Source organism: Bos taurus, chromosome 7 (genome assembly GCF_002263795.3).
Source record: "Bos taurus isolate L1 Dominette 01449 registration number 42190680 breed Hereford chromosome 7, ARS-UCD2.0, whole genome shotgun sequence".
Lineage (NCBI taxonomy): Eukaryota > Metazoa > Chordata > Mammalia > Artiodactyla > Bovidae > Bos > Bos taurus.
The window spans coordinates 13,609,294-13,624,166 of record NC_037334.1 but is presented as its reverse complement, the minus strand read 5'-3'; the positions used below and the strand labels follow the sequence as shown (position 1 = coordinate 13,624,166).

At 41.2% G+C, this 14,873-nt stretch overlaps 1 protein-coding gene across 1 annotated transcript; it reads right to left on the bottom strand.

The window, feature by feature from the left end:
* Positions 1–312: 312 nt before the first annotated feature.
* On the bottom strand, positions 313–14,419 carry ZNF317 (zinc finger protein 317). Its single transcript, XM_002688767.4, has 7 exons — positions 14,253–14,419; positions 6,498–6,617; positions 5,736–5,878; positions 5,180–5,306; positions 4,631–4,726; positions 4,062–4,144; positions 313–3,556 (listed from the first exon to the last, which is right to left on the bottom strand). The coding sequence occupies exons 2-7, from the start codon at positions 6,595–6,597 to the stop codon at positions 2,237–2,239; spliced, it is 1,869 nt and encodes a 622-aa protein (XP_002688813.1). The 5' UTR covers positions 6,598–6,617; positions 14,253–14,419; the 3' UTR covers positions 313–2,236.
* Positions 14,420–14,873: the final 454 nt, after the last annotated feature.

The window sequence follows — 14,873 nt, the reverse complement described above, 5'->3', positions numbered from 1 at the left end:
GCAAGAATAACGAAGTGGGTTGCCACTTAATTCTTCACGGGATCTTCCCAACCCAGGGATGGAACCCAGGTCTCCTGCATTGCAGGTGGATTCTTTACCACTAAGCCACCGGGGATGCCCTTAAGGATTTTTAAAAACCCAAATCCAACAATTATAAGCAGATTATACCAACATGTATAGCAGCAGCTACCCAACCCCACTAATGACTTGATGCATGGGTTACAGACAACATCCAATCTGGTACAGAAGAACATTCCCACCACCAATAAAACAATTATTAAATAGATTAAACAATGAAATATCCAAAGCAGCTTAAACCAATAACCAGTTTTATTTTTTCTCATGTAATAGTAAGTATGGAAATAACAAATCCAGGGCTAGTGCAGACACTCAAAGAGGCCACCAAGGAAGCCAAGATTATTGTGATTTTTCTGCAGTAAACTGCCCCACCCCTCTTGCTTAGCCTGTGGTTTGCATCCTCATGGTCATAAGACGGATCTTTAACACTAGGTACTGGATCTCTTCTCAAGGTGAGAAGTAAGGGAAATAAAGGGGGGGGGGGGGAGCGCACACAGAAAATGTAGAGAGGAATCCAGGTAAGACTTTTTCAAGCACTTTCTCCAGTCTGTATCATGGCATCTGCTTTTTTTGTCAATGGCCAGGCTGTGGACATGGACTCTACTAGTTGCAGGAAAACTTGGAAGAGATTTTCTAAAATAGCATACCTTACTAATCAGAACTTGGATCTTTCTGATATGAAAGAAAAAGATACTGAAGATGCAACTACAAGTTTAGGTTACCTGTGGCTGGACAGGAGGCCAAAAACATTTCAAAGGACCAATTTGATGATGACATCCTGCTCTGATCACAACTTATTTGAATTAGATATTTGTAACAAACAGGTACTAAAAATACCCACAAGTTACACAGCACATGACACTATTCTAAACAAACAAACAAAAAACCCACTGTTTAAAATAAGTTGTCCAAAAGGAAATAAACACATATCACAAATGAAATTATAGTAGAATTACTATGTACAAACCTTCTGTGATGAGGCATGAGGGTTATTTGCAAGAGCGTAACATTAAAATTAAAGACTGAAAAATTAATGAGCTGGGGTCCATTTTCGTGATAGAAGACTGACTGATAAGTGCAATTCCACATGTACTGAGAAATCCTAATGGGGAAAGAATTCTGATACACACACATGAGAAGGCTGTGGATGAAACTCCACAGAGGGATTGTCTGCAGTGTGGGTTCTCATGTGATTCCTAAAACAATTACACTGAGTATAGTTTTGAAGCTGTAAATAGGAATTTCTCATAATGTGAGTACCCACGTGTTTCACAAAAATATGAGGAATTGTTGGTTAAAATTTCTCAACCTTAGCAGTACTGACATTCTGGGGCACATACTTTCTCCCTCTTGAGGAAAGCCCCTGTGCATTGTAGGATATTTAGCAGCATCCTTGGTGTCTTCCAAAACATGCCAATGGCAACCCCCCCTCCACTTTTAAAGACCAACTACGTCTCTAGATTTGCCAAATGTCCCCCAGGGAGCAAAATTATCCCCACTGCTGTACATAAAGAATTGGCTTTTTTTTTTTTTTTTTTCTGTAAAGGGCCAGAGAGATGAGTATTTTAGGCTTTGTGGGCCAAAAGTGGTCTCCATCACATATTTTTCTTCTTTAAAAACACCACCACTATTCTAAACTTGCCAGCTGCATTAAAACAGACAGCTGGCTATAGCTTGCCAACCTGTTACTGGCTTCCCCATGGTCCTTATTTCATAGATTTTCCTCTTTAGTGTGATTTCTCTCATAAAGGATACAATCAGACCAGGAAAGGTTTGTCCAGTCATGGAATTTACAGAGATCCTCCAGGATGAGCTTGTTCTTGTGCCCAGAGGTACAAGATGGTACTAAAGTCATTCTGACATTAAATACCAGGTTAGGGGTTCCCTCTCCAAGTTCTCCTGTTTGTTGAGAGCTACATGTACACTGACGGCTTCCTCACACCTCAGATATACGTTTTCTCAACCACCTTGAGTTCTCATAGTTCCAATGTGACATGGAAAAATCCAAGTCTTTCCATAGTTTTTATACAAACTGGATTTCTCCCAAGTTAACAATTTATACCCAGTGAGATGAGTTCCTCAAAGCTTCCTGCCTTTCTGACACCTGTCAGGTTCCCTGCCAATCTGAGTTCTCATGTTTTTCTTTAAAAAAGATGTGTCATTGGAGTCTTTTCCACACCGATGACACAAAGAGCTTCTCACCCCGGTGAGTTTTCACGTGGCTCCTGAGGGACGAATGGTCACTGAAGGCTTTCCCGCAGGCCAGGCACTCATAGGGCTTCTCCCCAGTGTGTATCCTTCTGTGTACATTGAGGTTCGAACCGATGCTGAAGGCCTTCCCACAGTGGTCGCACTCGTAGGGCTTCTCTCCTGTGTGACTTCTCATGTGTGTCTTGAGGGTCGACTGGTTTCTGAAGGCTTTCCCACACTGTCTGCATTCAACACGCTTCTTCACGAGATGAATGCTCATGTGCCTCCTCCGGGATAAATAGTCTCCAAAGACCTTCCCGCAGGCAGCACACTCATAGCGTCTCTCTTGGGTGTGGATCTTCCTATGCGCAGTTAGGTTGGAGCTCGCACTGAAGGCTTTCCCGCAGAGGTCACACCCATATGGCTTCTCTCCAGTATGGGAATTCATGTGCGTCTTGAGGATGGACTGGTTCCTGAATGCCTTCCCACACTGTCTGCACTCAACAGGCTTCTTTACAATATGAATTCTCATGTGTTTCCTCCGGGACAGGAGGTCCCCAAAAGATTTCCCACACTCTTTACACTCGTAGGTTTTCTCCACTGTGTGGTTCTTCTTGTGCAAGTTAAAGTTTGACTTCCACCGGAAGGCTTTTCCACATTGCGTGCACTCATAGGGCTTCTCCCCAGTATGATTCCTGACATGCTCTTTGAGGTGGGAGGGGTGCTGGAAAGCCTTGCCACAATCATGACACTCGTAGGGTCTCTCCCCAGTGTGTGTTCTCCTGTGGGCAATGAGGTGGCAGCTCCGGCCATAAGCCTTCCCACACTCGTCACACTTGTACGGCCGCTCCCCAGTGTGGACTCTCATGTGTATCTTCAGGGAGGAGAGGGTGCGGAAGGCATTCCCACACTGAGTGCAGTCGAAGGGCTTCTCTGTGAGATGAGTTCTTGAGTGACTCCTGAGGGCTGAGGGGTCATTAAAAGCCTTCCCACAGGCATTGCACTCATAGGGCTTCTCCCCAGTATGTATTCTCCTGTGCCGTGTGAGGGAAGCACTTGTGGTGAAGGCTTTCTGGCACTGATGACATTCATGCATCTTCCTCCCATTGTAAATGCTCACATGTTGGGTTACATGGGACCTGTTCCTGAAAGTCACCCCGCAGTCCCGGTGGTGGTACGGTCTCTTGCCAGTGTGCCTTCCCATCTGCTGAGTGAGATGAGCGCCTATGCTGAAGACGTCAAACAGGTTAGTGTACTCCGCAGACTCCTCTCCAAGCTGACTGTTTTCCTGTTGATGGAAAGGGAGCACTAAGGCATTCAGGAAATGACTAAGGCATTTCCCATGTTTGTTACATTCCTAAGACTATCCCCACATAAACTGATATAAGTAGAAGCATACTGTAATTACTAATGATGTCACAATCTGCAAAGCAGAAGTTTTGCTCCTGCCCTGTATGGACTCCATCAAAAAAGGAAATAAATGAATGCCATGAATGTAACTTTCACAAAGCTTCTTGCATATATACTTTGTTAACTGTTTAAAACTAAATTAAGCCAACACTCAACATCTGAGATGTAGTTATAGAAATAATTACTCAATAGGACTTTAAGAAAAGTCTGGGGCCAAATTCAGGGTTTTCCCCAAACTGTAATACTATCTCTATCACTGTTTGCTCTTCAGGGTGGCTGAGGGGTGTAGGGGACCTGCCTGGTTTTGAGAAGCTTTTCTAACTCAGGCTGACCCTGTCCTCTCCCAATATGGAAGAGTCAGAATTATTCCAAGGAAATCTTACCACTGTCACACCATTAGATGTTTCCTTCCCAAAAATATCTTCCATAAGAATTGACCATTTGGTTTTAGATGGCATTGCCCAATCTGAAACAAATTGGGAAAATATCAACCTGCTGGTGAAGGAAAATGGTGGGATGACGGTGACAAAAACAGAGGTGGCTTTCTTTGCAGATACAAACCATAAAGAAGAGAAGGGAATGTGAGAGGGGAGAACACACATAAGTAAAAAGGACTGAGAAATCTGGACGTGTGAGACATTTGGCAATGAAGGGGGTAGAAATGTTAAGTTGACTCACTAAGAATTAACTCTTCAAATACTGACATTGATAATGATATTAAGAGTATGACCAGGAATGTTGAATAGGAAAGAATGGGACAAAGAGCCCACATGGCCACCTCAAATTTAAAGATGAAGGGACACGGAAACCAAAAGACTTTTAAGAGGATGGAGGTGTAGTGAAAGAGAAAGCGCATTTTCAACCTGGGTGAGGTTTCCCAATGAAACTCCATTCATCCCCATTGCTGGCAAGGGCAGATTCTCGGCAGCACTTCTGTCTGCCTGGTGCTTACCGGGACAAGGGCCTCGGTGAAGTTCCCGATCCTCTGTCCTCAGCTCCTCTTCTTGCTCCAAGTGGGAGATGAGGCTGGGTTTGCCCACCTGGCACCCTACTCACAGGGAAAGACATATGTTGAGGGAAGATCGTGCAGAGGACCACCCCTTCCAATAGTCTGGGGTCAGTGTTTTGGTCTTCAGTGTTCTGAGGATGGACAAGTCTGACTTAGGAGCAGCAAAACGGCGGTGCCACATTTCTAAGGAACACAGTGAAAGGCTTTCATAAAACACAAAATCCCAAATATTCCCACACATTTTGCCCTTCAAAAGAATGAGGATTTCTTAACTCAGAAAACTATGCCCAAGCTCAGACACACATAACCTCCAAGGTCAATGCAGTGGACAGATCTCAATATCCAAAGGGAGATACCACTAGGGCAGGGACCAGGTCAACTTGTTCATAACTGTATTCTAAATCCCCACACAGTTCCTGAGCCACAGCAAGCTCTTGTAACAAGGACATTTGATTCATGAATGAACAAATGAAGAAATGACACCAGCCTTACCCACTGAAGCAAGGTTGCTGTAGTTCTCCAGCATCACATCTTTGTATAGTTTTCTCTGAGTAGAGTCCAGCAAGGGCCACTCCTTCTCAGTGAAGTCCACAGCAACATCCTGGAAAGTCACTGATTCCTGAAACACCACACACATTTGGGGTCAGTGAGAACCCAGCCAGTGAGAACTCATCCAGATGGCTGAGGACAAAGACTACGTGTGAGAGACTCTAAACACAGGATTTTCAATACAGGGCTCTGAGGTCTAAACATTTATTTTAGAAGACAGTCCTTAGATGTCTTCTCTTCCTTGTAAGATAATTTCATCCTATCTCATTGCTTCAAATCCAACTCTGACATGGGATCAAACCTCCTTTCACTTCCAGCCTGGCCTGAGAGCTTTGAGCTGTATGATGAAAAAACAACCTGTTACATGTCATTTTCCCTAACATCCCTGATACCAACCTCACAACCTTCTCTGGCTCTGCCTCTTGCACTCTAATCAGGCATCCATCAGCCTAGATGAGACCCTCCCCCACCTTCAGGGGTCTTAAAGAGCTTGGTATACCTGGGATGGTTCAACACTGGTTGATGTATGAGGCTCCAGGCCATTGCATGCAAACAGGTCCACATCCTGGGGACAGGAATGGTCTTTTGAAGAAAGAGGAACTTCTGACTCATGGATATAGGCAGGCTCCTGACTGGGCATAGCTAGAGAAGAGAGAACCCATGAGGATTAAAGCCCACCTGACACTCGCAAATCAGGAAATGATCCCATACTAATTATGTGTGTAGGCAGTGCACATGCCCCAATCACAATCACACACACACACATACACAAGTTGTGTGACAAGCCAGAGCAACCCTGCTCCACTCAAGGATAGGAAAAAGAGTGGTGGGCCTACATAGCCATAAAGAAAATGACACACATCCTCAAAAAATAAAAAAGAAACTAATATACGTTCTCAAAAAAAAAAGAAAATTATATACATTCTCAATTTATGAGTGAAGAAATGAAAGCTCTAAGAGATGGAGCTATTACTTTGCTCAGATTTGTCAAAATAATAAATGGGTTATCAATTACCTGTAGCCTTCTTAACTCACCAACTACAAACACTCCCTGCCTCACCCAAACTCACAAAGACCCTGAATCAGACATAGTTGCCAGGGGAGCTCTCAGGACTTTGCCCCACCCACTTCAGTTCACACATCCTCTACCATTTTTGACCTGGCAGCCCTCCCACCAGCTATGCACATCCTTGCCCTCAGTGAGGTGGCAGGAGCCACAGAAGCTTGATTTCTGAGGGCATTCGACACCCAAAGAATTTACCACATGTGGGAGCCAGGCCGAGAGCTGCCATCTTGCGAGAATGACAGTAAATCTGCCTGAAGAACAGGGCCTTGGACCAGGAAGCTACTTTCTCTCTCATGGGTCTCCTGGAGCGGACATCTGTAGGAAATGAGAGAAAGACTACTAGGTGTAGCCAAAGGTTTTCTGTCTCTCCCACTCACATGACAATTCTGACTTTTGTTTTTCAGCATTTCCTCTTTTGGGCAGCAAGTTCTGTCACATCCTGGGCCTTAACCTTGCTTAGGTAAAACCTCCAGGCAACATGGTGGAGGTCCTGGACCCACCTCAACTAAGACTCAGAGTCAGTCTCTCAAGTAATGTGTCACCAATTGTTATTCAGTCGCTAAGCCATGTCCAACTCTTTGCGACTCCATGGACCATAGCCCACCAGGCTCCTCTGTCTATGAAATTTCCCAGGCAAGAATACTGGAGTGGTTGCTATTTCCTACTCCAGGGGACTGTCCCAACCCAGGGATCAAACCTGCATCTCCTGCTTGGCAAGCAGATTCTTTACCACTGAGCCACATGAGAAGTCCATGTTACCAATTACAATTATACTAAACTCTGTCACTCACTAAACACTTAAGCTCCAGATTTATTCAAGGCTCATCCTGGCTTATGATGGTTCAAGTAACCATGAGGAGGATCCGTCTAGGACCATGTGTTCTGATCTCCAATGCCTTTTGGCCCCATACTCTATGTCAACATACACAACTGTGAGCTACAGCTCAGGGCTTTTCATCACTAGAATCAGGTTCACCTCACTAACAATGATTCAAAAATTTGTTCTCTGGACAACATCTCCTATGCAATGTACACCGTTAGACAAGAAGTGCCAGGAAGACAAAGATTTTTCACGTCTTTGTTTTGTTCACTGCTGCAGTGTCTTTTCCATGTGGCTCAGTGGGTAAAAGAACCCACCTGCCAATGCAGGAGACATAAGAGATGCAGATTCAATCCCTGAGTCAGGAAGATCCCCTGGAGAAGAAAATGGCAACCCGCTCTCCAGTATTTTGTCTGGAAAATCCAATGGACAGAGGAGCCTGGCGGGCTACAGTCTATGGGGTCACAAAGAGTTGGACGTGACTAAGCAACTGAGTACACAGTGTCTGGAACAGCACCTCAAATAATAAACAGGTTTAAAGTGAGTGAAAGAATGAATGGTGACAAATAAGCTGATCCACGTTTCTCTCCATATTGAGATGACATCCCTGGGCCTTGGGGTCTTGGGAAGATCACAAGGGATGGAACTTGGAGGGGAGGGGGATCCTGTTCAGATCCTATGAGATATATGTTGACACAGCCATGTGGCTTAGGCACGCCTTGGCCCTCACTGTTCACATCTGCAATATGGGGCAAGGTACACAAGTGGTTAAAGCCTGGATGGAGAATGCACTCACATCAATTTCAAATCTGTGGGATATTTTCAAAGTCTCATGGTAATGTAAACTATAGACCAGAGCAAGGTTCTGGAGTATTTCTCATCTGAGCAATTATACCACTTGTTGAGCTAGAATTGGTGACCCTGGATACAGATCTCAGCATCACACGAGCACAGAGTTAAAGCCATCATGTATTCTGCATGCTCACATGCATTTCTACCTCACCCTAATCTTACCACTGCTCCTCACAATTACAAAAGACCTACCTTCATCGTTTTTGAGTCCAAAACACATTCTATCCTTCACAATTGTTCTATTATGATTTCTCCTTTTGTGGCCATAATTCCTCCAATATTTGATTTAAAATCTCCATATTCAATTTTGTAATACAACCCAGAGATATTCAGAATTTGCAGGTGGAACTACTACAGAGAGAATAATCTTTCCGTTACTTTTATTGAGTGGTATTTCTGCCCCTGATAGAATTGCTTCTACCAGTCATTCCTGTAGGCCCAAAGAAACAATAGTTTTGAGAATATTGCAAGCCATTTTTTTTTACTCCAGAAATGTGTTACACTCATAAATTAACATCTCTATACTTCACTATCTGTAAGCTTTCAACTAATCAGATGAAATGTCCCAGGGGATAAAAGGACAGATTAATACTTCTGTTTCCAACAGGCAATCTACATATACTGGTTAAATCTTCCATTCAAAACTATTTTAAGTGCAATTCAAAATAAACACAGGTATTTTTTAAAATCATTCACACACTGGTAATAAATATGCAGAAATTTTAAAATGTGTAATTTCTAAAAGGACAATTACAATTGTTAAAATAAAGGCAAAATATTGAAATAAAGAGTTTCATCAGATTACACAGTCCCCCTCTTAAAAACAAAAAACAAAAAAAAAAACCATTTTCCAGAGTCTTACACAAAGTGTGGTCCTCAAGCCAGCTGCATAAACATCACCTAGAGAACTTTAATAATTCTACTTCCCAGTTCATATCCAAGCCCAATTAAATGAGAGTTTTGAAGCAGACTGATGAATCTATTTTATTAATAACAAGCATTATAGGTGACTTTTACACAGGCTTAAATTTAAAAACCACTTCTAGAGAATAAACATGAGGGCACACAGATAAAGAGATGATAAGCATAAAGAGCCATGGGAGACAGAGGAAAATGGCTGAACTGATTCTAAACAGAATTCTAAAAGGAGAAGGAAGGAGTCCAGGCAATTATTGCAAAACACAGTAGCTGTGAATTTCTCATTTCAAAAGACAAATATAAAGACACTGAAGACAAAAACAGATCACAGTTATATACAATTAAACTGAATCAGAGAACAAAAATGGCAAAAGAATATCTGAACAGCAGCCCGGGAGGAAAATCCTTTAAGGCAATGGTTCTTAAACTTCAAGTTGCATCTCAATCACCTGGAGAGCTTGTTAAAACTGGAAATGTATTTTAAAAAACTCACATTGCTAGGTCCTGCTGCTGCTGCTGCTAAGTCGCTTCAGTCGTGTCCGACTCTGTGCGACCCCACAGACGGCAGCCCGCCAGCCTGGGATTCTCCAGGCAAGAACACTGGAGTGGGTTGCCATGTCCTTCTCCAAAGCATGAAAGTGAAAAGTGAAAGTGAAGTCGCTCAGTCATGTCTGATTCTTTGTGACCCCATGGACTGCAGCCTACCAGGTTCCTCCATCCATGGGATTTTCCAGGCAAGAGTACTGAAGTGGGGTGCCATCGCCTTCTCCGTTGCTAGGCCCTAGCCCCAGTTTTTGACTCCGAAGATATGGGGTGTGAAATGCAAGAATATGCATTTATAACAAATTCCTGGTGATGATGATGCTGTTGGTCTGAAGAACACACTTTAAGAATCACTGCTTTAAAAAAGTAAAACAATAGGCTGACACATGACTTCTGGCCAGCAATAATGGGAGCCAGAAGATAGTGGAACATCTTCATGGCTCTGGAATATACTTTAAAAATCAAAATGTCCATTAAGATGGCAAAATAACATCATATTTGAACTTGCCACTCACAGAAAAGAGAAATTCTAAAACAAATATTTTAGGGAGAAAGGAAAATTCAAGGAAGCAAAGACTGTTAAGAACTTACACCAAAGGGTCCAAGAACCAAAGAAAGAACACAACAAGGAAAATGTGTGGGTATAATGAAACTAAACATGACTATACACGATAATCTCTTTTGAGTTTAAAAAAAAGACAGAATTAGAATGCATGATCAGTGGCATGATCTGATGGTCCAGTGGCTAAAATTCTGCTCACAATGCAGGGGTACCAGGTTCAATCCCTGGTCAGGGAACTTGACCCTGCATGCCACAAAATAAAGATGAAGATTGAAGATCTTGTTTGCCACAACTAAGACCAGGTACAACCAAATAATTAAATAAATATTTTTTAAAAATAATAAAATAAAATGGATGATCACAAAACCGTGTAAACGAGGAGAGTGATAAGGTATCAAAAATCTGAATTTCATGAACAAACAAGGATAAGAATTCTCCAAGACAACTACTAAGATAATACACATAAATTCTATATATATATACACATATATATACACACATGATAAATTCAAAACATGCAGAGAAAAATGTGGAGTGAACAAAATTCTCAAATCAAAAGCTAGAGGACAGGGAAAGAAAAATCTATAAAAAAAGCTGACCAAATGCTTCAACTACAGTAGAGAGATTCTCAAAATGGAGTAAAAACAATCCAGTTATATGGTGTTTGCAAGAACGTCTTAAAAATAAGGATATAGCAAGAATGGAAAGGTAAATTGGCTTTCCTTGTGGCTCAGCTGGTAAAGAATCTGCATACAATGCAGGTAGACCTGGGTTCAATCCCTGGGTTGGGAAGATCCCCTAGAGAAGAGAAAGGCTACCCACTCCAGTATTCTGGCCTGGAAAATTCCATGGACTGTATAGTCCATGGGGTCACAAAGAGTCGGACATGACTGAATGACTTTTGCTTCACATACAAGGTAAATACTTTTTTAAAAATCTGGTTTAAATATTTTAATACCAGAATGAATTAAAGCAAAAAGGCTAAGAGTAAAAACTGAGGAACTGCATAATGAAAAAAGGTATAACCCCTGAAAAAGATATATACTGTTTTAGCTATATACTATATATGTTTTAGCCTCAAAAATACAGGCGGAGGGTGGTAGGTCTCTAAGGAGAATGGACAAAGCCACTACCAGAGCTCTCAATAATACGTTCGAGCAGACAACTCAATAACTATATGCAGACTGCACAAGATGAAATAGTATTTCCTAACTATAAAATCCAACCACACATGGGGTACAATGTGTGTCTCAGAAAATGGCATCAAGCTGACTACAGTGTAAGTTAGCAAACAACAACCAAAAGATAACCGGAAAAAAAGTCACAGAAATTGAAACTAAAAGTCCTAAATAACTTTCATGTCAAAGAAGTTATAGAATTTGATAATACTTAGAACTGAAATACAATAGAATACTCACTTCAGTCCTTTACGATGTGCAGGTATCCAACGTAAGAAATTGTAAAGAAACATGCCAAGAAAGTAAAAGAAGAAAATTATGAAGAACACAAAGTTATGAAATAGAAAACATACATATTATAAAGTGGTTCAATCAAGCCAGAAGTTTTAAGAGAAAAACAGAATTGACACAATTCTGACAGGACTTATTTAAAATAAAGGAAAGAACATATAAATATGAGAATGAAAAACTGGTAACATTACATATGTATCAAGCATTAAAAACATAGTAAGAGATGACTTCATGGCAAACAGATGGGGAAACAATGGAAAGTGACAGACTTTATTTTTGGGGGGCTCCCAAATCACTGCAGATGATGACTGCAGCCATGAAATTAAAAGACACTTGCTCCTTGGAAGAAGAGCTACGACCAACCTAGACTGCATATTAAAAAGCAGAGACAAAGGTCTGTCTGTCTAGTCAAAGCTATGGTTTTTCCAGTAGTCATGTATGGATGTGAGAGTTGGACTATAAAGAAAGCTGAGCGCCAAAGAATTGATGCTTTTGAACTGTGGTGTTGGAGAAAACTCTTGAGAGTCCCTTGGACTGCAAGGAGATCCAAACAGGCCATCCTAAAGGAAATCAGTCCTGAATATTCATTGGAAGGACTGATGCTAAAGCTGAAACTCCAATCCTTTGGCCACCTGATGTGAAGAACCACTCACTGGAAAAGACCTTAATGCTGCGAAAAATTGAAGACAGGAGGAGAAGGGAACAACAGAGGATGAGATGGTGGGATGGCATCACTGACATGATGGACATGAATTTGAGTAGGCTCTGGGAGTTGGTGATGGACAGGGAAGCCTGGCATGCTGCAGTCCCTGGGGACACAAAGAGTCAGACACGACTGAGCGACTGAACTGAACTCAATTCAAGACCATATTTTAACAACTTTGATTATACAATTTAGCTTTAGATGAATGAATAAGTTCCTAAAGAAATTTTATTTACCACAATTAAATAGAGAACTTGGATGCCCTTTGACTTTTAGAGAACTGAAACAACAGCTTTAGAAAAAAAAAAATCTCCAGACCCCAGTGGTTTTTCCTGGTACGATTCCCTTGTAAAGAAAAAGTGATTCTACTCTTAGGTAAAATATTCCAGAGTTTAGAAATAAAGAGAGAACCCTCCCACCCCATTTTATGAGGCTGGCATAAACCTGAAACAGAAAAGGAAAATTACAAACCAATTTCACTCAAATGTAGATTGGTTTAATTCTGTAATTGGTTTAATATTATTACCAGGTAAATAAGATAATCATATTTTTCACTTATTCATTTAAAGCACAAACAGAACTAGAACCTACAGATCAGGAATAGTTTGAGATGATTGAAGTACATCAACACATCAAAGTGATGCTGGAAAAAAAAAATCATTTGGTAAGAGTGATTTTCATGACAAAAAACTCTTAGATTAGGAAAAAGGAGCTTCTTTTACCCAACACTATTTTTTTTAAAAAAAAGCTTTCAGCTAACACTCAAGTTAATTCCCCTTAAGGTCAGAAAGAAAACAGGACTGCCTCAAGTTGGCTTTTCGACCTCCATTCAATGCTACTGGAAGTCCAGCAAAGAAAGTAAATAATAAAAATAAATGTGTGATACGAAAGAAAAACATAAATATACATCAGTACTTTCCAAGGAATAAAACTAACAATAACAAAAACCATTATATCTTTCTTGCTGATACTCATAAAACTTGACTGAAAAGCATTATAGAAGATGTAACCAGTTAACTGTAAAACTCAATGGCATAATAATGTCAATATTCTCAAAATTTATACACACGCACAGGTGTGTGTGTGTGTCTGTGTGTGTATGTATATGTGTGTGTGTGTGTGTGTGTGTGTATAACACAGTTTGCAAATAAAGCCACAGTATATGGAGCTTTGTAGACTAAAATTTAAGTCACTATGTATCTAAAAAAGAATGGTAGGCGCATATCTCTGAAAATACTTGGGTGCATGTAATTCATAGTAAGTAATTACCAAAATTAGGAAATACATTTTTAAGAAAACATGTAAGCAGTAAAATCCAGGGAAAAAATCATGGAGAAGGAGGTGGATACAGTTCAGAAGAATACAGGTTTCTGAGTTTTCATAATCTTATTTTTCTTGTCCTAGTTTGAGGAATCACTTTCTTCTTCTTTTAATTTTGTGTGTTTTCATACTTTGGGTGGGGGGGACATATATGTCTTATATTCTAATTTTAAAAAGTATTCGAAGGGAAAATAGAAAGCACCAAATAAAATGGCAAAACTCAATGCAAATATTAGTAATCACATTAAATATTAATGGACTAATTCTCAAGTTAAACAACAATGTCGAAGGGCATTTTAAAATCTAGTCATAGGCTATTTTCACGACAGTCAACTAAAGTAAATAACAGAGAAATTTAAGTGTAAAAAAGCATTCAAGACAAATGTTAACTAAAAGAAAACCAGTGTGCTGCTATTAATATTAGACAAAAATGACCACAAAGCAAAAGGTAGGTAGTTTATCCTTGGGTCTCCAATTCCTGACTCACATATCCACCTCAATAACGTCCTGACCTCATCTGGAATGGACTTTTCTGTCCCCACCCCAAGATGTCAATTATTTTGGACCACATCACTGGTGCCTCACCCGGGTCCTAAACTTCGTCACCAGCACTTCATACCGCTTATCACAGTGTCTAAAACACACTCCTGCCTGGCTTCTCGGTCCCAGGTCCTGTCCCCTGTTAACTCCGCCGGCCTTCTGGGCCTCCCGGGTTCTCATGAAGGCCAAGAGTAAAGGGTTAAGTGAGGAAAGCAGGACTTACATCACCGACAGTAGAATCATGGGAAGCAAAGGTCACGGAAGCTGCGGCCGAAGGGATGACAAGTTCATACGGAAAGTCCGATCGGCCGCGAGGACCAAGAGCTTGTAAGAAGCTACGGTGGACCACTCCTCTTCCCATGTGTATAGCAGCACTCTCCTCCCAAGAGTAATGGCTTCCGCTTCACTTCCGCCTTCTAAGTGTCGCGGGACTTCAAAACTGGACGCGAACAAGGAAGCACAGAGCGGAAAGGATTCTGGGAAATGTAGTTTTGGAATTAAAGCGGGCCTGAGCGGGTTGCCTAGATGTGATCTCCGAACCAGGCACATTTTCTCCAACTTAATTGTTCAAGTCCCTCGGTAATCAGTTTTCAGGCCTCTTTTCGTCCTATGTCTATGTTAGCACTGAATCTTACCATTTTAAGTAAACAGTGCTTTTAATGGATACATTAAAATGCTGCAAATCAAACTCCTGACTCCATCTTACCGACATCAAATAATAGCAACCCCATCTTTCCGCATTTCCATTATAAACTTGACAACGGGCTGGACTCTTCTCCTTCCAACAGGGAATGCTCAGTTCTACCTTGACCATCAGCCATGAATCTTACTGCTTTGCAAGAAA

Coding starts and splice junctions, on each gene's coding strand:
- ZNF317 (XM_002688767.4), bottom strand. CDS start 6,597: ATGAGAGAGAAAGTAGCTTCCTGGTCCAAGGCCCTGTTCTTCAGGCAG. Junction 4,727..5,179: donor CAGCAACCTTGCTTCAGTGG/GTAAGGCTGGTG, acceptor CCCTGTGAGTAG/GGTGCCAGGTGGGCAAACCC. Junction 4,145..4,630: donor TCACCGAGGCCCTTGTCCCG/GTAAGCACCAGG, acceptor AATTTGTTTCAG/ATTGGGCAATGCCATCTAAA.